The sequence below is a fragment of the Procambarus clarkii genome, chromosome 1 (assembly GCF_040958095.1).
Source record: "Procambarus clarkii isolate CNS0578487 chromosome 1, FALCON_Pclarkii_2.0, whole genome shotgun sequence".
Lineage (NCBI taxonomy): Eukaryota > Metazoa > Arthropoda > Malacostraca > Decapoda > Cambaridae > Procambarus > Procambarus clarkii.
The window spans coordinates 38,906,946-38,930,233 of NC_091150.1; the positions used below are offsets into that span (position 1 = coordinate 38,906,946).

The 23,288-nt window shown below is 43.8% G+C and overlaps 2 protein-coding genes across 6 annotated transcripts in view; both read right to left on the reverse strand.

Annotated features, from left to right (window-relative positions):
• LOC123771037 (uncharacterized) overlaps positions 1-2,091 on the reverse strand; it is a 48,676-nt gene extending 46,585 nt beyond the window's left edge. The window contains exons 1-2 of one of the 5 annotated variants that reach the window (XM_045763905.2): positions 1,928-2,091; positions 627-839 (exon numbers count right to left, since the gene is read on the reverse strand). In XM_045763905.2, the coding sequence (XP_045619861.2) occupies positions 627-690 (64 nt within the window). In that variant the 5' untranslated portion in view covers positions 691-839; positions 1,928-2,091. Of the gene's footprint in view, positions 1-626; positions 1,029-1,807 lie in introns of all 5 variants that reach the window. The other 4 variants (XM_045763831.2, XM_045763674.2, XM_045763608.2 and 1 more) reach the window with 4 other exon arrangements.
• Positions 2,092-5,394: 3,303 nt separating this feature from the next.
• LOC123771508 (mucin-2) overlaps positions 5,395-23,288 on the reverse strand; it is a 50,768-nt gene continuing 32,874 nt past the window's right edge. Inside the window, exons 4-5 of the mRNA XM_069336953.1 lie at positions 10,954-11,061; positions 5,395-8,139 (exon numbers count right to left, since the gene is read on the reverse strand). Of these exons, the coding sequence (XP_069193054.1) occupies positions 7,009-8,139; positions 10,954-11,061 (1,239 nt within the window). The 3' untranslated portion in view covers positions 5,395-7,008. The remainder of the gene's footprint in view (positions 8,140-10,953; positions 11,062-23,288) is intronic.

The following is a 23,288-nucleotide window of genomic DNA, read 5'->3' on the forward strand; positions in this document are numbered from 1 at the left end:
AATTTAATTTTAGCATTTATCTTAATATTTTATATCTTTAAAATATTTACTTAATATAATTAATATTACTTTGAATTTTTATGCAATATGACTATACAACAGTTCAGTGTACTTATGTCATTAAGCTAGCATAACCAATTTCTTATTGGACTACAGCACTTGTATTAGCTTCTTACCATTTCATAATACAGTACAGTATTAACTATAGTTATTTGCTTTCATGTAACTCATATTCACATTACTGATTATAATTTATTTAACTAGCCTACTTGACTTAATTTTCAATTGCATCAACACATCATAGTATTATAGCTTATGGTATTGTTATCACCTAAATGTTTATATCTAGCATCTATGACATACAACACTGTCAGCCAAAACTGCATATACTATACAGTAAACTTTGCAAGCAACGTAAAGTACTGTATACAATAAATTTAATAAAATCACAGATGCATGTTATTACTGTGAGGTCTGGTTACTGTGAGATATATATTAAAGACAATCTTAATTTTAAGTCTTTTTACTTCTGTGCTCCATTTCCTTCTTGCCCCTTCTCCCACCTTATCTGTGTGAGTGGTATACATGTTTATCTGACATATCTAAATGATAAGAGGATATCTTACCGTGCTGAGCAAGTGTGGTGGTGGCCCACACCAACACCAGGAGCCTGGCAGCAGTCCAGTCCATACTTCCCAACTGGTCAATACTTTCTAAACATCCACACGTGATACACCACAAGTCTATTATGAGACGCACTTAATGTTCGCGCTCCTTCCATCTCCCACTGTTTCATTATCTCTATTATTATTTTCGTCCTACATGGACAGTCTTCGTGCCTTGGATGATATATATTTATCTTTAATTACGATGGTCGTCACATATTGATATTTTTCATCTCATTATTAGCACATAACAATGAAGCTGAATATATTTAGACTAATACTGTATCCTCTGTTAGATCCCACAGAATACTGTATGTACAGTCTTTCTTGGATCCATTTAATGTTAACCCTATAAATTGGTTCCTGCATGAGTAAAATATTTATTTTATTTATTTATATATACAAAACAAGAGTTCTTACATTCTTGTAAAGTCACTAGCACGCATAGCATTTCAGGCAGGTCCTTAGTCCTCCTTTTCCCCAGAATACGACCGCCAAATTGTTTAACAACCAGGTATCCATTCACTGCCGAGTGAACAGAGGCTCCAGTTAAGGTTTGGTGCCCGGTCAATCCTCCATGGCCAGGATACGAACCCTGGCAAAAGCACTCGCGAAGCGCCGGACAAGTGTCTTACCACTATGCCATAGGAACTGCTTCACCATATAACTATTTAAATTTATTATCAACATAAACAGTATAAAGTTGTTATTCAACTATTTAAACATCATTCACATTAAAACTAAATTATATAATTATATGAAATAGTTTTTCACTGTTGGGGATAGGATGTCTGTATTTAAACATTTTGAGGTCCAGCCCACAACACATGCCCAACTCCTGGGGCACCAATTTACTGCTAAGTAAAAAAAAAATCACATCAGAGAAAAACATGTTCATCTGTCTCTCTCCTACTGGGGGAGTCGAACCCAGGGACCCATGGTTGTGAGCCGGCAGTCAGTGTCAGTAATTCAAACCACTGCAGTCGACCTTCCCAGGTATATCACAATGCCTTCATCACCAGACACATCAAATATTGCATTTCCATCACTTGCATTAAATCCATATTAACAAACTGATGATGCCATTGACCTATCTCTTAGAAAACGTGTGGCCTCGACTAGCACCATAGTAACTAACTCACTAGCATATTGTCACCCACTGTTACTAACACACTCAGGCCTCCTCTCTCTCTCCTCAACGTTATTATCTTCCAGAATCTCGACTAGTATAAGTTAAATTCATTTTATTGACTTCTCGCAACCGTCAGTTAAATATTCTTCTGCAGTAGTTGAAGGTTTGTTGTCGTTGCGGTGAGTGGAGAAGTTGTGCGTGTTAACGAGAGGTCAGCGAGGGTGACCAAGTACTGCCCGTCACAGTGAGAGGCGAGAGTCACCAACACTAAGGAGCCACTTAACACTGTGTTGTGACGGCAGACGGCCTCGCCGGCTCGCTTGGCTTCCTGCCACCTCACACGTTTTCTCTGGTGGCCCTCCCGGATACACTCAAGTATAGTTCAATTTTAAATTTTGCCCCGAGAAGCGAGTTTATTGGGCAGCGCCACTCATCTTGTAAGTGGACATACCGCCATAGCAGCATGTACAACACTCCCCGAAAGGAAGAAAACCCGCTGGGTTGTTCATGCTGTCTCAAGTTTGTCTGCTGTTTGTTGACCAAATTGTATTTTTGTTTTTTTTCTGCCATTTCCCCCCCCCATTTTTTCTGATTTTTTCTCAACACAATTTATACTTTAATCTAAGTTAGTATTAAGTTTTAGTCTTAGTGTTTTTCCTGCCCGAAACGCTTTGCGTAATAGTGGCTTTAGGCATTGTATGTACTAGCTCTGTCTATAAATCCATCAACTTTTGTATTTCACCTTGTATGTATGTACTTTACCTGAATAAATATTTGTATTTGTATTTGTAAGTATAATTTTGCTTAGGTTGAAGAACACTGACTTTTGTCGCCAGCGGCAGCTAGTTTTTTGTGCAATACATACTCATCCTGTGAGGGGTAGTTTATTGTGTACTCAATACTCATCCTGTAAACAGTAGTATATTGTGCACCCCATACTCATTCTGTAAACGATAGTTTAAACCCTATACTAATCCTGCGGGCGATAGTTTATTGTGCGAATAGGACTTAAATATTTCCCAGGTAGGGAGGGAGGTTAGGTAAATTTGAAGCAAACTTGGTACCCTCAGCTATTGAAAATCTCACTACAGAAGGAAAATACTCATAAATGCACAAAACCTAAAACATAATTATTTATTTTTTATATATACAAGAGTTCTTACATTCTTGTATTCACCTAGTTGTGCTTGCGGGGATTGAGCACTGCTCTTTCGGCCTGCCTTTCAACTGTCAATTAACTCTTACTAACTACTAACTAATTTTTCACACACACACACACACACACACACCCTTCCCTTGAACCCCCACCCCAAAATCCTCTGAGACCCTGCAAACCATCTCACAGATCTTCTCACACAGGGTACACCTTTTCCCACCAGCAGAACGCTGGTGGGGAAAGCTGAGAAAATGAATGGGAGGGTTTTGTTAGTGGACTTAACCTGCATATTCCTCTGCCAAAGCCTGGAAAGGTATAAACAAAATTATTGGTAAAAATAATAGACAAGTTTCACATCCAAACCCGCTACAGAAAGCCAATCAGTTAATTACAAAATGGGCTCAGGTTTCCAGCTTTGGAATGTTACCAGCTAGCAATAGGGAGAAATTGCAGGCGAGGTCCACAGACAGAAATGCTCTCATAAATTTCACGTTGAGCAAGCAACATGATGAATGTGATGTTCCATATTATTGTACCTGTACAGTAAGACTGGCCAACCTGAAGCTTATCGTCCCATCTCTCTCACCAGTTGCATGTGCAAAACCTTTGAGAGAATGGTGCTTAATAGATTATTGTATAGAGTTAAAGAGCACAGTAAAGTAAATAACGACCACCCCCACACCACCCTCACGACCACCCCCACACCGCCCTCACGACCACCCCCCACACCGCCCTCACGACCACCCCCACACCGCCCTCACGACCACCCCCACACCGCCCTCACGACCACCCCCACACCGCCCTCACGACCACCCCCACACCGCCCTCACGACCACCCCCACACCGCCCTCACGACCACCCCCACACCGCCCTCACGACCACCCCCACACCGCCCTCACGACCACCCCCACACCGCCCTCACGACCACCCCCACACCGCCCTCACGACCACCCCCACACCGCCCTCACGACCACCCCCACACCGCCCTCACGACCACCCCCCACACCACCCTCACGACCACCCTCACACCACCCTCACGACCACCCCCACACCACCCTCACGAACGCACCGTAAACGTAGTGAAGGAAATTGTTCGTCCACACAACTTTCTATGTTCAAGGTTGTGAAGTGAGCCGGGCAGGTCAACCAGGTCAGTATTATGCGGGTTGCTGCCTGACTCCACTCACACAACTTGACATTAACAAGTATGTGGCCTTCAGTGATATCAGAAAGTTAAAGAAAAGTTGATAGAAATTAATTGTAAACATTAAAAAGTTTGAATTTTTCCATTCTTGACAAGTGAAAATTTATATCTCTTTAATATAACAGAAAATGTATATCTGTGTGTGTGTTCAAAGTTGGAGAGAAGAGGCGTGCCACAGGGCAGTATACTTGGGCCACTCTTTCTCATTTGCATCAATAACCTCACAAATGTCCATGAACACCCGAAGCCAGTTCTATTTGCTGATACACATCCTTCATTTTCTCCCATGTTAACCATCTTATACCACTTATTTTGGTGAAAGGGAGCAGTAGAACAATAGAAGTACACTTACATCGCATCAGGCTTGGATACCCATGTGCATGGGAAATAGGCTTACAGGTTCCTGAAGATGAGAGGAAATGTCAGCACTGGAGAAATGCCCGACAAACCACTGGAACATTATATAACACAGTGCACAGTTACAAACACAATAGGATTTCAACTTAGATTCAACAGAGCAGACGTAGTTACGGCCCTTGTGGATTTGTTCAGAAGTTGTTAAACACATGGGACATAATCTTACTGAAGCGACCATACGAGTCATAAATACTCATACTCCGCCTAAGTAAAATAAAAACAAGTAACACTTAGTGGGCCAGCTAGAGGCTTAGGGCCCACGCAGAAGACTGCAGAATTTTTCAGTCTCTGCAAAAAAAAATCTTATTAGCTAGTCTATATATAATTATTATATCAACAATAGGTTCGAGAATGACCATAATTACTGCGACAAAGCCAAACAACTTACATAAGTTAAGAAAAAAATTCTTTTTATAATATCTTTTATTTTAATACAAAAATAACCAATAAATTGGTGTTATCAGCATATATAAAACCAGCGAACTGGAGTATGATGTGGACAAACACACCTTCACAAAATATGCAAAGTAAATCGAAAGAAAAACAATGATTATAGGAAAAGAAGTGTCGCTTGAACACAAGCGGCTCTCAGTAGAACAGCACCATTGTTATAATATAACCAGCCAGTAAAACACACACAATAATGTTTTACTGTGCATAATTAAGGGCACAGTTCTGAACCTTCCGTTTAAAGTTTTCAAGTTATTCTCGTTGAGTTTCTCACATAATTATTAGGAACATAAATAAATGCAGAACAACGAAGATTCTGTAATATTCCCCCAGGAGCTGGTTGTCGCTATATAAGAAGCACCATCCGGGACCTGACATTATCAGTCAAGTCTGTAATGGCCGGATTTAAAAAACAGTTATTGATAAACTCCGTGGTATGCCATATTTTATTTTTAGAAGAATGTGTGTTACGGTCATATGTAGGCAAGAAATTTGTTTATTGCCTCCCCTCTCTCACGTGAACTGGTCCTTTCCAGGATTGTGTGATTGATTGATTGTTGAAGATTGTGTCACACGAGAGGTGGCACGGGAAAGCCCATAAGCTTTCCAGGAGATCTCAGGATATGTATATAGTCCTACCATATATCCCGGAGTTCAATCCCCGACTGTCTAAGTGGTTGGGCACCATTCCTTTCCCCCGTCCCATCCCAAATCCTTATCCTGATCCCTTCTAAGTGTTATATACTCGTAATGGGTTGGCGCTTTCTCCTGATAATTCCATTCCATTCTTACCATATATCCAAGGATACGAGGTCGTTAACCTTCCAATCCGTGTTCAAAGATCGCTATTAAGATAGAACACATGTCATTGTTTTAAAAACAAATGTCCAGAAACTTCATCAGATGACGTCTGTATGTAGCTCTGGTCCCTCCTTCCCACGGATGTTACCTGTAGTGACCTGTCTAACACTGTAGAGGACACAGTGTTAGACAGGTCGCCACACCACATCACGAGGACACTGTAGTGACCTGTCTAACACTGTAGACGGGTCACAGTGTTAGACAGGTCGCCACACCACATCACGAGGACACTATAGTGACCTGTCTAACACTGTAGAGGACACAGTGTTAGACAGGTCGCCACACCACATCACGAGGACACTATAGTGACCTGTCTAACACTGTGGGCCGCCCCGTACACACACCAAATCACCAGGACACTATATCTGCTCAGACAGTCTTGTTCTATATAGTCTTGGCACGTTCCCACATTCTTATATAAGATACTTATCTAATGTCTAGAAACTGGTAAGCACGATATACATATATACTATAAACAGAATTAATGACTTGCAAATATGTGTAAATATTATCATTCAGCCATGGCAGTGGAAAGGGTTACAGAGGCACATAATGAGCTTATAGACTGAGCACCAAAATTCATTTAGCTAAGCAAGTTACAGTCTTGATAAGCTAATTACAAAATTTAATGTTTATTGTTATATCATCAATGGGTTCGAGACCAAGCACAAATAGTCTCCATCCAAAGCAACTTACATTTGTGGAGAACTAGTGTCATAACTGATATGTTTATCCTGTACACCGCAATTCCCCCATCCAGTGGGCGGTGGTGGATAGGTTACTTGTAATGAGGTTTTAATACACAGGGAGCTGTTGCACGCCCCACAGGAGAGCCCACTTGCACTGTACATTTGCCTCACAACAAGTGCGGAGTAATGACCATTGAACACAACGAACCTCTGGTGATGTGAAATCATAACAAAGAAACACATGTTCCAGAGGTAAGGTAATTTTGAGAGGAAAGTGCTAAGCAACTAGTAATATACAGCATTTGGAAGGGATATGAGGACAAGGAGCAGGTTTACGACGATGGAATGGTGTCCATGATCTAACGCCGACCTGAGACCGTCGCTGTCGAGAGCGAGACCGTCGCTGTCTTTACCAGTCTAAGTTCCGGAAAGCATCAGTGGTGGTAGAATGGTGGACGTGAAGGGTAGATGTCCGCCTCGTGGGGTGCCGGGACCTTGAGATTGAGACGTGGGCGGCGGTCGTCCCCCCTCAGTATTTCTACACTGTCGCCGTCGTGGAAGCCCTGCAGGTCATGTGTGCCGGGGGCGCGGGACTGTCGGTTTAGGTAGTAGGTCCTGGTCGGCAGAGGCAGTATGTTGTGCTGAGGAAAAGTGGAAATGTCTTGGTGCTGACGTGGGTGAGTAGGGACGTTTGTGTGTGGAAAGGGTGAATTGGAGCGCTCTTGTGGTCGTGGTGTATAAGGAAGGAGGACAGGGACGAGGTGTGACCTGCCCAGGGCTTGGATATAAGCAACAGCTTTTGCGTCAGGACTGTAAAGCGTGGTGTGGGAAGCGGGGCTGTCTTCAGCTGTGTATTGGTACACTGACGTTGGTGTATGGTCCTGGTAGACTGTGTGAGGAGTCATGGCGTGACTGTTCGTGGCCTTGGTGGCGGTGGCAGGGGCGCCGGGATAGTTACTGGGAGAGAATGGTTGCCTGTTTCTGGCCACCACTGTCCTCATGAACCCATTATCCATCACGTGGGAATTGGTCACGGGTGTGGCGAGGAGTGTTTTGGGCGTTGTGGCAACTGGTGGGGCGGGCGTGGTCGTGAGTTGCTTCACAATATTGTAAGTGTGTGTGTTTGTGGAGTGGGTGGCAGCGGGAGTGGTAGAGAAAGGAGGTGGAGCTAGGGTGGATGCCCGCCCTTTCTCCACCACCAGTCTGAAGGGGTTGGGGGAGGCGGTGGTCACGTAATTATGGAAGTGCAACTTTTGGTCTGCGAGAGAAGCGAGGACAGGCTGAGTACTAGGGTAATGGCCACTTGCGTGCGGTCGCGGACTACTGTGGGCGGGGTCGCGGGCTGGGTGCGAGTCGTGCACTGGAAAGTAATCCGGTCCCTGATGGATTTCCTGATCTTGTGCGAGGCGTGGCGCTGGCTCCACTATACCGACACTCGACTTCTTGGTTGGAGTGATGGGCGTAGTGTGCGTCTTTTCTTCCCCCTCATAGTTGACCTCTGCTCTGAAGCCCATGTCGTCAGCAACGTACGTCACCACTTGGATGCGACCGTCTGGCAGCGCTACCTGTGGGAGAAACCCAGAACTATGGTATTGCCAAAACCGGTAACACTGTTCATCAAATATCTTGACTCTTAAACCTTTCCTGATATACTATAAGAAGCAGTTTCACTGCACAGAAATGGTTATAAAACTGACATACTAATTACAGACTAATATCAAACCTACCAATATTATCAAAAAATATTTGAAAAGATTATATACAAACAACTGTATTCCTACTTTGTAAAGTTCAGCATACTAAACTCCAGCAGGTCGGCTTCAGATCCCCAAAAGAGTACTAATGATGCCCTTATTTATTTGACAGCCTTTGACAAAAATTAATTCTCAATTGGCCTCTTCATTGGCCACTACCCCACATTTCTCCTAACCTGCATTACTAAACCACCTTCAGACACAATGAAGATTAGCTTTAGGCTGCACAATGAAGCTTCCATAAGTAAGTTTATTGCTGCTGCTGGTAATATTAGCTGGAAGATTGATAATACGGCTAATGTCATTCTAAGTATGCACACATTTCTTCACAAAACTCAGAACCTATATAATACCCGCTGTCCAATTCTAACGAAATAACTCACAACCAAAAGCGTAAACAACCCATGGTTTACTAAAGGCATACATAAATCTATCAATAAAAAGCATGAATATGAGAAGTAGAGGTTAGGGGGTCATTTTCAAAGAAGTGTCTACTTGATACTCCTCAGTGCTATCAAAGATTAATTAGGAGAGTCAAAACAAGCTACTTTGAAAATAAGTCTAATAAAACAAAGGGTAACATATAGAAAACATGGAACATTATTTCCAAGACATTACGTTCAAAGAACTTGAACAAAAAGTATTCCTAGTCAGTGATGGAATGCCATCAACAACTGGCACTGCTATTGAATTCAAACGTTTTTCTTATCCATTGGCATATCTCTTGCTAATGAAGTTCCAGCATCCCTAACCAATGTTAAATTCTACCTTGGAGGCAGCTGTCCTGAGTCTCTGTACCTAATTCCCACTAATTTCTCAGATGTTAATGATATAATCATCTCAAAAGTAATTCAAGAACCCTAGCTGAGATACCAACCCTAATTTACAAAAAAAAGCCTCAAGATAGCTCTAGCCCTAACATTTTAGCTCTAGCATAACATCGTCAAAGTATCTCATACCATTTTGTCTATAGTTATTCATAACTGGGCACTCACAAATGTAGTTTTGGAGAGTGTGTCCCAGCCCTTGTTCGCATAGTTTACAGTTGGGATGCTCACCATTGGGGGGATGCAATACGTGCAGCCACCTGCCATACGTATCGATATACCAGCCTAAATACTTCAGTTCTAAATACTTCATAACCCTTTATACTAGTGCTTTCTGCTCTTTGAGTGTCAGCGACTGCTCATCTGTCAACCGTATTGTTCTGAAATAGTGCGGCTTTGACAGCAAATATTGGAATGCCTAGGTCAAGCTCAATTTGAGGTTTATCACATGCAGCTTCAGATGCCTTGCCCGTATCATCATGCTGGACAACACCTATGTAAGATGGTAGCCATACAATTGAGATTCTGAAACTCTTGCTTTGTGTACTAATTACTGGATGGGGTATCTGGTGGTGCCCGGGTTTCTCTCCCCCCCTTTCCCTTCTCAGGCTTGGTAAGAATCGCAATAAGAGTCAATCCTATGGAAGTGGGGGGTAAATGGAGCCAATCCCGACCTGCCTATGACAGTCTCTTACTACCCTTCTGTCATCTTGAAAAGTTGTGTGAGGCTATCCCCAAGCATCTAGCCTCGAACTTTAGACAAACAAAACTTCTCGTTTATAGATGTACATGTTATAGATATAAATGTCAACTCCCGGATGAGTGACGCTGGAAGGAACATTACAAAATTTCTAGTATTTATTTTGCATGTTGGGTTTTCCAACGCTGACTTCGAATTACACAAAACTAATCCTGTACTTTTCAGTGTGCTCGTGGCAAGTTATAGTGGAGCTAATTATGTATGTGTGGAGCTAACTATGCAGTTGCTTAGTCTTACACACATAGTCTGTAAACATCTGTTGTCTTCGTATATTTTAGAGGCAGAGTGACCTGTTGACGTATGGACAAAACCATCAGTGTGAACCAGTCTATAGATCCATGGAACACTACGCATCTTGGTACAGGAGGCTATCAGATAGAAATACATAACCGAGATGGCAATCATATTTTTTTCCACGGGTCAATGCATATAACATACTCGTAGTCCTTGTATTAGGTTAGAACACATTATTCATGCGAGCCTTGAAATACGCGTGAAAAAGTGCTGCGCAATTTACAATATGGCTTCCATCCATAAAAGTTCTATGAGCCTCCAATAAAAAGATTCTCCCATTTTGCGCTAACAAGATAACGTAAACGCGTGGGTTGATAATTATAAATATTTTTTTTTATAATGTTGCCATGTAAGGTAGTTAGTTATGTGTTCAGTTGCAAGGGTCTCTGTGCAGCTCGTCCTCCTAAGGTTTCCCAAAGTCATGAAACTCGTTCTGAAGTCCTTTATCCTAACCTACCAGAGGACCCAAAGCAGATAACGAGACGATATATCAATTTCACGAGCCGGTACAATTTTATAGTACGACAGTGTTTGGCCTTAGGTAAAGTACGCGTCAAAATATGACGCTCTATTAGGAGGACGGGTTACACTCGGATAAATACACATGAGCTACTCCCTGGTTGTCTTCTTTGAGTAGGGTGTTTGTACATACTGGTATGGTGGTGAATCTACTTCAGGATGAGTGACGCTGTCCTTAAACTCACCCCTCGGTGGAAAGGTGAATGATATATGAGTGGAACTAACCTTGTAAGAGCCACTGACAGTCTGGCCATCCCTGGCCTCGTAGCGGGCCTGGTAGTTGCCGGTAGCCTCGGACTCCACGTTGTAGCCATACTTGTACTGGTCGAAGATCTGCCGGGAAGCATGCTCTGATTTATGAAGGTCAAACACTCAAAATAACTTGGCCCAAACCCACATAATAGAGACATAAAAACGCGACGACATTTCTGAGCGAGATTTTGCGACTTTTCATGTTTCTCATGCACGGCCATATGTGTTCATTGTTCCCTGAGACCATAGACGTGGTGTTGACGCGAGGCACAGTCTTTAATTTTCGGTATGTGCAAAGGAGTGTACAATGGAATATTTAGAGATATATAGTACATAGTGTATATATTTGCAACTGCTGCACGAACGCAGCCATATATCAGTTTTATTCCTGTTAGAGGCCGTCACCCTTACCGATCAGTCCAATCACTTCAACGGTTGGAAGACAGCCTCGTACTGAGTGAAATAATAATAATAATAATAATAATTACCAAATAATAATAATAATTACGAAATAATAATAATAATTACGAAATAATAATAATAATTACCAAATAATAATAATAATTACCAAATAATAATAATAATTACGAAATAATAATAATAATTACCAAATAATAATAATAATTACCAAATAATAATAATAATTACCAAATAATAATAATAGATTTACCAAACGATAAGGAGAAACAGGAACGGAGATGTGTGTGTCAGTTACTATCTAACAACACCCTCACACAGCCTCGGTAATTCACCCCTAACAACTCACAACTGTCGAGCAAGCAACAACTCTGAACAAACAAAGTGTGAATCATGAACAAATATACAAACTTACAACAAAATGTAGTGAAATAAAAACAGTCGCAAATGTGACATTTTTCTGGCGAGTGCAGAGATTTCGTGGCCCCGTCAGCTCGCCCGTGCAATATACGACTGTAATGATACAGTCAAACACGCTTTGTAAACACTTTCTGGGGCTTGAACCTGGTGTCAGGGGTTGAGGTATTTTTAGTGTTGCATTAATAGAAGTCGTGAAAACACCTTGCACAATCTCAACAGCCATGTTTAATCCTAAGTTCAGTGCTGCACAATTTGTAGCCTTAGGAGTGTACAACAGTGTGCTGGAGTATGGCGCTCTACTGTATATGTGTAACTCGAAGTAGCCGTAACCCCCACACTATCGGTACTTAATATAACACAATGCACATTACAAAAGAAAGTACTGCGTGCTACATCAGATCCCGAAGAACAATTGCAAGTAGCTACTGATGGCGGTGAAAGTGTTTCGACTCGTGACTCCTGACGCTGCCATAGGCGAACACAGCTTCATTACCAGACGCTGCCATAAACGAACACAGCTTCATTACCGGACGCTGCCATAGGCGAACACAGCTTCATCACCAGACGCTGCCATAAACGAACACAGCTTCATCACCAGACGCTGCCATAAACGAACACAGCTTCATTACCAAACGCCGCCATAAACGAACACAGCTTCATTACCAAACGCCGCCATAAACGAACACAGCTTCATTACCAAACGCTGCCATAAACGAACACAGCTTCATTACCAAACGCCGCCATAAAATGTTGAGGTAACTCCTCCAGCAGGAGGTCAGAGGCGCGGCCACCACACGAGCCCGGGTTAACAAGGGGACACGACTCGCCCATTGCCGCACCTGTCTGTGACTGCAACAGCCTAATTGGCACAGTAACAGAGTTGGTAGTGAGCGCTGCAGGTGAGTGAAGGCGCTCAGTACCTGGTGTGAGTGAGGAAGCTCAGTATCTGGTGTGAGTGAGTGAGCTCAGTACCTGGTGTGAGTGAAGGAGCTCAGTACCTGGTGTGAGTGAGGGAGCTCGGTACCTGGTGTGAGTGAGGGAGCTCAGTACCTGGTGTGAGTGAGGAAGCTCGGTACCTGGTGTGAGTGAGGGAGCTCAGTACCTGGTGTGAGTGAGGAAGCTCGGTACCTGGTGTGAGTGAGGGAGCTCAGTACCTGGTGTGAGTGAAGGAGCTCAGTACCTGGTGTGAGTGAGGGAGCTCAGTATCTGGTGTGAGTGAGGGAGCTCAGTACCTGGTGTGAGTGAGGGAGCTCAGTACCTGGTGTGAGTGAAGGAGCTCAGTACCTGGTGTGAGTGAGGAAGCTCAGTACCTGGTGTGAGTGAAGGAGCTCAGTACCTGGTGTGAGTGAATGAGCTCAGTACCTGGTGTGAGTGAATGAGCTCAGTACCTGGTGTGAGTGAGGAAGCTCAGTACCTGGTGTGAGTGAAGGAGCTCAGTACCTGGTGTGAGTGAATGAGCTCAGTACCTGGTGTGAGTGAGGAAGCTCAGTACCTGGAGTGAGTGAAGGAGCTCAGTACCTGGTGTGAGTGAAGGCGCTCAGTACCTGGTGTGAGTGAGGAAGCTCAGTACCTGGTGTGAGTGAGGGAGCTCAGTACCTGGTGTGAGTGAGGAAGCTCAGTACCTGGTGTGAGTGAAGGAGCTCAGTACCTGGTGTGAGTGAATGAGCTCAGTACCTGGTGTGAGTGAGGAAGCTCAGTACCTGGTGTGAGTGAATGAGCTCAGTACCTGGTGTGAGTGAAGGAGCTCAGTACCTGGTGTGAGTGAATGAGCTCAGTACCTGGTGTGAGTGAGGAAGCTCAGTACCTGGTGTGAGTGAATGAGCTCAGTACCTGGTGTGAGTGAAGGAGCTCAGTGCCTGGTGTGAGTGAAGGAGCTCAGTACCTGGTGTGAGTGAAGGAGCTCAGCACAGTACCACAGGTCAAGGACAATGTCTGCCAGTTGAGTGGTTACCGTGTTAAACTAAACAGTAAACACACTCAGCCTCACACAAAAACATAAGAGCGTCGCCAATAAACAAACCATCGATTTGAATCAGTTAAATAATTCCAGCTACAGTAATACACTGAGGCATTAACCAGCTAGTCATATACTGAGGCATTAACCAGCTACTCATATACTGAGGCATTAATACCAGATACAGTCATATACTGAGGCTTTATACTGACCTCTGAAACGAAACGTGTAAAATACTGAACAAGTTGGAGGATGTTGATCCGGACAATTTCTTCGAAAGGTCAGATGTAACACAAACAAGGAGCAACGGTTACAAGCTCAACAAGCCACAATGTAGGACTGAGAACAGATGCTTATTTACCCATAGGGTTATAAACTCGTGGAACCGCCTACCCGCCGAAGCTGTAAGTGCCAAAACTCTGTTACCCATAAGATGGGTATTGGGTGCATGATGAACTAAACTAAACATTTTAAAATCCACCTGAAAAAAAATCATCAGGGGAAATGGGGAGGCCTTTGACAAGCCGCCGGCTTCCTGTTCTTTATCGAGGCCACTAGAGTATTAGTGGCCCTCAGGTAAATTCAGGTAAATTACTATTAGATAGTCATATAGCAAGGCCTTAATACCGGCTCCAGTCATACAAGGAGGCATGAATGCCAACTACAGTCATATACAGATAAATATTATCAGTGACTGTGCTATCGTAAGTATATGTACATTGTTGTGCGCTCTATGGTAAAGATATTGTCTGTTATCTTCCTAGATACTGTACTTATATCAGGCGCGCTTAACAGATAACACACTCCTGAGTCTCCCTCCCGCGACCTCTGTGGTGCTGCGGGTCATCAGCTGACTGAAGGGAAATCTTAAACATCTTTGTCTTAGTATCACTAAAGTCCTAAAAACAATAGTTTAAAGTATATTGTCATCTCCAGTAGTCCTGCCCTTCATTGTGTACACCCTCTGAAGGTACAGCCTCTGAAGATACACCCTGTGAAGGTACACCCTCTGAAGGTACACCCTCTGAAGGTACACCCCTCAGAGGGTGCACCCTCTGAAGGTACAGCCTCTGAAGATACACCCTCTGAAGGTACACCCTCTGAAGGTACACCCTCTGAAGGTACACCCTCTGAAGGTACAGCCTCTGAAGATACACCCTCTGAAGGTACACCCTCTGAAGATACACCCTCTGAAGGTACACCCTCTGAAGGTACAGCCTCTGAAGATACACCCTCTGAAGGTACACCCTCTGAAGATACACCCTCTGAAGGTACACCCTCTGAAGATACACCCTCTGAAGGTACACCCTCTGAAGATACACCCTCTGAAGGTACACCCCTCGGAAGGTGCACCCTCTGGAGGTACAGCCTCTGAAGGTACAGCCTCTGGAGGTACAGCCTCTGAAGGTGCACCCTCTGAAGGTACACCCTCTGAAGGTACACCCTCTGAAGGTGCACCCTCTGAACGTACAACACCCTCCGTGTGGGGGTGTACATGAGGACCATAGCAGTCAGAGGGCACCACCAACAGTTAAGAGGACCGCAGACCGCCGCCTCCACCAATAGTCAGCTCTAAAACCATAAACAAACCACTAAATAAGAACGGAAACGCTTGTGGCGGGGAAATGGAGAGGTGTTAGCTAAATGTGGACAATATGTCACTGTCTAGGAGCTTGCAATATTAGACAGATTTTTTTTTATTAAATGTGGCAAATGGTTCTCTCGTTTCGTTCTTGGTTTCGTTCTCGACTCACGGTAGGACATAAATGGTTGGGCACGTTTCCTTTCATCTAATGCCGCTGTTCACCTAGCAGTAATAGGTACCCGGGAGTTGGGCAATCCTGTGGGGTTACATCCTGGGAAAGGTTCTCCCAGGATGAAGGGTTCCCCAGGCTGGAGTTGGCCTCAACTCTCACCATTCATTCATTCCAATTGCTGTTGCTCACCTGACCCTTGCCCTGTCGTTCTCTTGTAACTAAAAACCTAAACATCTCTCACTCTACACTTGTGCCAGCCATGGTTGCATACTTGAGCACTAACCTCACAAAGGCTGTGGTGTACTCGAAGGTACGCTCCCCCACTGGCAGTACAGTTGGGTTCGTGCTCCACTCACAGTCGCGACAGAAATGGTTAGGCACGTTTCCTATCACGTAATGCCTCCGTTCACCTAACAGTAAATAGGTACCCAGGAGTTAGTCAGCTTGTTGAGGGGTTGCATCCTGGTGAGGGTAAGTAGTTCGTCCCTGGGGAACCTCGATATAAGCGTAACATGTATACATATACAGGCTGCCTGTCACTCGCCAAAATTACTTAGTTTGATGTTCGCCAGCAGGTCTATGTGTCGTATGTGATATAGTCTCTCATCTTCAAGGCTACAGTCGGCATCCTGCCTGTTTGAATTGAAATTCCTATGACCAGTCCTAAAGCATGTTCTGTATGTTTGCTCACCTAAATGTGCGTGTAGGGACGACCTCTAGCTCTTGTCTCCGCCTCTCAAATTACCAGTCCTTTAATGCAATGACTCTACACTTGCATTTCTTGTCACATTTCAATTTAAAACGGAAAAAGCCATTTGTGTTTGGCCTCGGCCCAATTGTTTACTCTTACTGTGTCGTAAAGGCAACTTCTGAACTCTGAGACCCAGGACTCATCAGGTACTTACCCTGCAGCGTGACGAGACCTCCTCAGCCTCTCCCTGTGCGGTAGTTTCCTCAACCCCAGAAGGGAGTCCTGTTGCATGTTTTTCAAACTATATACAATTTCGATTCGTGTCTCTAGGTAGTAGTTGATGCTCGTGCTAAGGCTTTCAGGGGGTTCATGTCGGTACTAGGCGACAGTGAACCCCTCCTATGTATTTTCAGTGTCAGAGTAATTAACAAATGGAATGCACTAGGAAGTGATGTGGTGGAGGCTGACTCCATACAAAGTTTCAAATGTAGATATGATAGAACCCAGTAGGCTCAGGACCCTGTACACCTGTTGATTGACAGTTGAGAGGCGGTACCAAAGAGCCAAAGCTCAACACCCGCAAGCACAGTTAGGTGAGTACACACACACACACACACAAATATGATAAGGAAATAGGAGAGGAGTGATTGATATAAACAATCCATTTCTAGATAGCCGGGATCCAAGAATCAACGCTCGATCCTGTAGGCACAAATAGGTGAGTACATACACGAGAGCGAGAGAGCGAGAGAGAGAGAGAGAGAGAGAGAGAGAGAGAGAGAGAGAGAGAGAGAGAGAGAGAGAGAGAGAGAGAGAGAGAGAGAGAGAGAGAGAGAGAGAGAGAGAGAGAGAGAGAGAGAGAGAGAGAGAGAGAGAGAGAGAGAGAGAGAGAGAGAGAGAGAGAGAGAGATATATATCCATAATCAGTTCAGTGAGTGTTTGCGTTTATTACATGCAAAAACCAATCTGGATTACAACACTAAGATGTGCACACACGAGGAGTAAATAAAGTGTAGGCGTGTGTGGTGGAGTGGAGAGCCAGCACGCCAGCACCACAACAACCCGGCCGTGCTGGAGACGCATAATTGACGCGCCTCAACCATCCCTTCGTCGTTGCTAATGAGACCAGTCCGCCAGATTTATGGGGGGTGGTGTTGCGCATGTGTGACCCCTGCAACCACCACTCCACCACATGCATTAACCAACCGGGACGGCTTCTCTCACGGAAGGACACTGATCTGGACATTTATAGAGATAATACAATTAAATATTTAAAAAAGCGACGCGTTTGTACCGGAAGATCATTTATACATTGCAGCAAGCAGTGAAGCCCAGTCTTCTCAGCACTATAAGGTGACCAAAGTTATCATTACGTCTCGGTACATTTGCTGTGGCAGGTGAGTACGACGGGCTCGCCATAGTCCGTGCTGCTCATTGGAACTGTTTGTTCCGACCAGTTGAATCTAAGACACCAACAACAACATTATGTCTATAGCTTCAGGTGGCACAACCACCCCCTCCAACACCAATAACAACTCCCCCCCCCCCCAACTTCCTAGTTCACGTGGGTAACAACAATCACGCCCTAAACGCCTCCACTTTCACCCACGCCCTCCCGCCGCCCGCCCCCCGCCCTCCCATGGTAATAGCCTCCACAACTGTACTTCTGCCTACATCTAATTATGTAACAAAACTCTTGTGGAATAAACCGTTAAAGTTTTTTACAATTGTTTAAAGTTCACTTTAGAATACAACGGCAGCTTGCGTTGATGGGAGCCTAACCGTTAGTACAACTGTCGATGTTATGCAAGTGTTGTATTGTTGATGCTCATTTGTTTTACCTCACACCGGCCGACCTTTCACTTAAGACAACGAAACAATCGATCATCATCCAACTGATTAAGGAATGTGTTTAACAGATAACAAGAAAGAATAATCTTAATGCATTAGATATTACCTCATAAGTAATCTCATATCCTCACACAGGAACAGATATGTGATGTAAAGTATGTGGAAGTGACCTCACCTGCACCAAGCCTAAGACACGGTTAACTTGTTGAGTATCTCCAGGTATCATCTCTGACTCTGGCAGGGACATAGATACTTTCTTAGCCGATAATTGTACTTTATAAAGATTCAGTAAGTTGTTGTTGTTTAAGATTCAGCTACTGGAAACAAAAAGTTTCAAGTAGCACGGGCTATGGTGAGCCCGTAGGATTCAGTAACTTGAGACACAGTTATAAGGGATGTATAAGGTGGGCGAGGCGAGGTGTAGCACTATATGTGCTCTCTTCACTGGCTGGACACACTGCCACCGTGTATTACATCTATCAATATTTAGAAAATAGAATGTCTATTTGGTCATTCAATCTTGCAAGGTGACATATGGTGGACGATGGTGAAGGGAGGGGGGGGGGGAGATGGAAAGTACGCGAGTGCCATAGGCCAGTCGGGGTGAGCCCCAGTGCCAACGTTTAAGAAATATCGGCATCTACAGCGATACCCCTGCAATTTTCATGGTTTGAAATTGAGGATGTGTTTTCGTTGAGTTAATAGCAGTTTTTCAGTGCTTCGTAACAGTACATTATTATTATGTATGAGAGAGAGAGAGAGAGAGAGAGAGAGAGAGAGAGAGAGAGAGAGAGAGAGAGAGAGAGAGAGAGAGAGAGAGAGAGAGAGAGAGAAGCAGGTTCACCCTAACTTTAAGGGTGACAAATTAGGGAAGACGCGCCTCATGCTGAACAAGCACCAATATTATGTCACAATCAATTTAATTACACGACACGAAATCAATACTAAATATCCAAGACGGACCGCAGCGTCACCACTTTCATCCATGTTGGTGTGTGTATGCAGCAGCTGGCTTATTGTTGGTAACTTACACTTATTTGTGGCGCTGGTATTTTAAGAGATAAAGAGCCAGGTGGAGAGGCCAGGTGGAGAGGTCAGGTGGTGAGGCCAGGTGGAGAGGTCAGGTGGTGAGGCCAGGTGGAGAGGCCAGGTGGTGAGGCCAGGTGGTGAGGCCAGGTGGAGAGGCCAGGTGGAGAGGTTAGGTGGTGAGGCCAGGTGGAGAGGACAGGTGGAGAGGCCAGGTGGAGAGGCCAGGTGGAGAGGCCAGGTGGTGAGGAGACCATCTCCTCGACCTCCTCCACACCACCTCCTATAGCTGGTGTGGGCAGGACGTAACACTCGATTATTTATCTCAGCCGTGTCTATGGTAGATGGTCCCCATGCTGTGAACACCTTTGTGTGTCGCCTGATACCTCCTTCAACCTCTTAACACACACACACACGTGCACGCACGCGCGCGCACACACACACACAAAGGCTGTTACAAAAGTTGGTGCAACAGGCAGGAGTAAAAGGTAAGGTGCTCCAGTGGATAAGGGGGTATCTGAGCAACAGGAAACAGCGAGTAACGGTGAGGGGGGAGACATCAGAGTGGCGAGATGTCACCAGCGGGGTTCCACGGAACTCTGTACTTGGACCCATACTGTTTCTAATATATGTAAACGACCTTCCAGAGGGTATAGACTCATTCCTCTCAATGTTTGATGATGATGCAAAAATTATGAGAAGAATCAAAACAGATGAAAATAAACAGAGACTACAGGACGACCTGGACAAACCGGTGGAATGGTCTAGAAAATGGCTACTAAATTTAAACTCAGGAAAGTGTAAAGGAATGAAATTAGGCGAAGGGAACAGAAGGCTGAATACAATGAACCATCTGGGAGGTGATATCCTGCAAGAGTCAAATAGAGAGAAAGATCTGGGGGTCGATATCACACCGAACCTGTCCCCAGAGGCCCACATCAAAAGGATATCATCAGCGGCACATGCTAGACTGGCCAACATGAGAACTGCCTTTAGAAACTTGTGTAAAGAATCGTTCAGGACCTTATATACCACTTATGTAAGACCAATCCTGGAGTATGCAGCTCCAGCCTGGAGTCCATACCTAGTTAAACACAAGACAAAGTTAGAAAAGATTCAGAGGTATGCCACCAGACTGGTCCCGGAACGGAGAGGTATGAGCTACGAGGAAAGGCTAAAGGAGCTGAACCTCACATCCCTGGAAAACAGAAGAGTAAGGGGAGACATGATAACCACCTACAACATTTTCAGGGGAATTGACAGGGTGGACAAACTCTTCAGCACGGGTGGGACACGAACAAGGGGACACAAGTGGAAACTTAGTACCCAGATGAGCCACAGGGACATTAGAAAGATTTTTTCAGTGTCAGAGTAGTTAACAAATGAAATACATTAGGCAGTAACGTGGTGGAGGCTGACTCCATACACAGTTTTAAATGTAGATATGATAGAGCCCAGTAGGCTCAGGAATCTGTACATCAGTTGATTGACAATTGAGAGGCTGGACCAAAGAGCCAGAGCTCAACCCCTGCAAGCACAACTAGGTGAGTGCACACCATCTACATATGACATTTTCTCTTACCAACCAGGCAGCAGCTAAGTACGTGGAGACCAAACATGTTACAGCAACAGCAACAAACACCTGCCCATATAACCCAAAACTCGGCAAACAAGTTTTCAGCGCTGCAGATCAGTGTATGCCGAACACCTGCAGAGTTAACATCTAATAACAAATAACAAGGTGAACAGTTCGTCGATGAAAATGACGAACAAGCAGAAGAACACCAATGAGGGTACTTGCACACCAGCGGGGGCCAGTGATGAGGCAGGAGTCTCCCTTCCTCAGCAAACCACAACGATACGTCATCAATGTGTTCGAATTTCTCAGTGGTGAATCAACATGCTCAGCTTGCGCGTTCACCAACCCCCCCCCCCCCCACACACACACACACACGATTCCCAGGATTGGCAGGATAACCAATGACTAGAAATCTCGTCAAGCTTCACGAATGTTGAACAATTGCAAAGTACACCACATATCGTGAAGTCACAAAACCAAGAAATTGAGAGCAAAATAAACAATCTTCAATGAGTAAGCACCATTTGACAGTTGAGAGGCAGGACCAAAGAGCAAGAGCTCAACCCCCGCAAGCACAACTAGGTGAGTACAGGTGAGCAACAGGAAGTGTTCAGATATATCGAAAACTAAACAAATTACACCAGTGTTTAAATTAATATTCCAAGACGAGCTTGACCGGGAAAAATTACTTGACACAGAAGGCTTTGGGGGGGATTTCCCCGCAGGGTAGTGACGGGGCGAACTGCCAGCATCGTGGCAGCTCACCTACGGAGCTCTGAGACAACATTCAACCAAGAGTCATGCTAGCAGCGTATAGAGTAGGCAAGAAGACTCTCACTGGTGTAAACAAAAGGAAAACTGATGTTAAGCTATAGTTAGCTGTTCGAGAAAGACAGACCTTGTCAAAACTGTCATGTCTAGAGCGGGTGTCTAGGGACCCCACCTCAGGGGCCCCATCTCAGGGGCCCCACCTCAGGGGCACCACTTCAGGGGACCCCACCTCAGGGGCCCCACCTTAGGGACCCCACCTCAGGGGCGCCCACCTAAGGGGGGCCCCAACTAAGGGGGGCCCCACGCACCCCTGGTCTCAAACTCTCTTCACACACCTGCCATCTTATTCTCCATTATGTTTAGCTATTATCATTACGACTAATGTTCTCGCCCAATTCATGAGTATTTATTGTTTTTGTATCTAATTTACTATATTTAAATTGTATTAGTTTCATTTTCTCAATTATTTTAGATAGACCTTAGTCTTTTCTAGCTAACGAAAGCTTATTATAATTTGTTTATGTTCCGTTACTCCTAACTTACATTAAATACTAATTAACTTTGCTCTTAATAGTACATTAATGCATCTGTTTTACTCTTGTAACTTAATCGCCAAGTTACAATTTTTTACAAAAATAGATAGATTTAGTATTTTCTAGCTATTACGAATTTAACTTTTCCTGTCTGTAAAATATTATTTTAGCAGTAAGTTATCCATCTTCAACCAGCATTCCCGATGCAGTTAAGCATAGACCTTCAATTAAACCTAATATCAAATATTGTTCACATCAATATCTATGTCAGTAATCACTTTAATGACTAACGGGAAATTAAATACATTAAATACCATAACCATTGCTTGAGATATTGTACTTGTCTTACTGAGGAATTCTGCACTGTTCTTGTATTCTATGTATTTATTTATGGAATTTTGTTTATATAAAATTATTTTTATTACTGTTATTGTTATTATTATTATTATTTTATTATTATTAATATGAGATTTTTATATTGATCTCTGTCAGCGTGATAACGAACTAGTTGCTAGTTTTCTCAACTGTATGAACTCTTGCATGCAAATACCCTTGATTACTAAACCGATTGGAGTTACTCAAGAAAAAAAAGAGACTGCCTCTTCTCTTAACCACATATGGACAAACATAACCTCTCCGCTAACCTGTGGATGAACCACAGATGGGACAACAGACCCTACATTCTTCTAATTAATATTTAGCAAACCACCGATAGAATTAATGATGAGCTTTAGACTGCACAATGAAGCTTCCACAAACAACTTCATTGAAGCTGTTGATAACGAACTGAAACTTATCATCCTAGGTGTACAAACACTACTTCACAAAACTCTAAGCCTCTATAATACTCATTTGTCTTATGCTAACTAAACCAAAAGGACAAACAAACCATGTGTTACTAACGGCATACTTATATAAATCAACAAAAAGCATGAATATGAAAACGAGTAATTTCCAAGGAATCATTAAAGAGACTTTCGTCATTGCTAAGATCATAGTAAGAGCCAAAACAAATAGTATGAAAATAAATAGAATAAAATATAGGGTAACATGTAAAAACATGGAACACTATTTCCCAGATAATGGGTCCAAAGAAGAACGCTGTTAAAAATAATATTCCAAGGTGGTGACGAGGGAATGCTAACAACACTGGCACTGCTATTAAATTCAACAGTTTCCTCTCCTCAACTGGCACATCCCTTGACAATGAGATCCCAGCATCCCAAATCAATGTAAATGACTACCTCTCGGGAAGCTAAACAAAGGCTATGTATCTATCCTAAACAAATTCTTCAGATGTTAGATATAT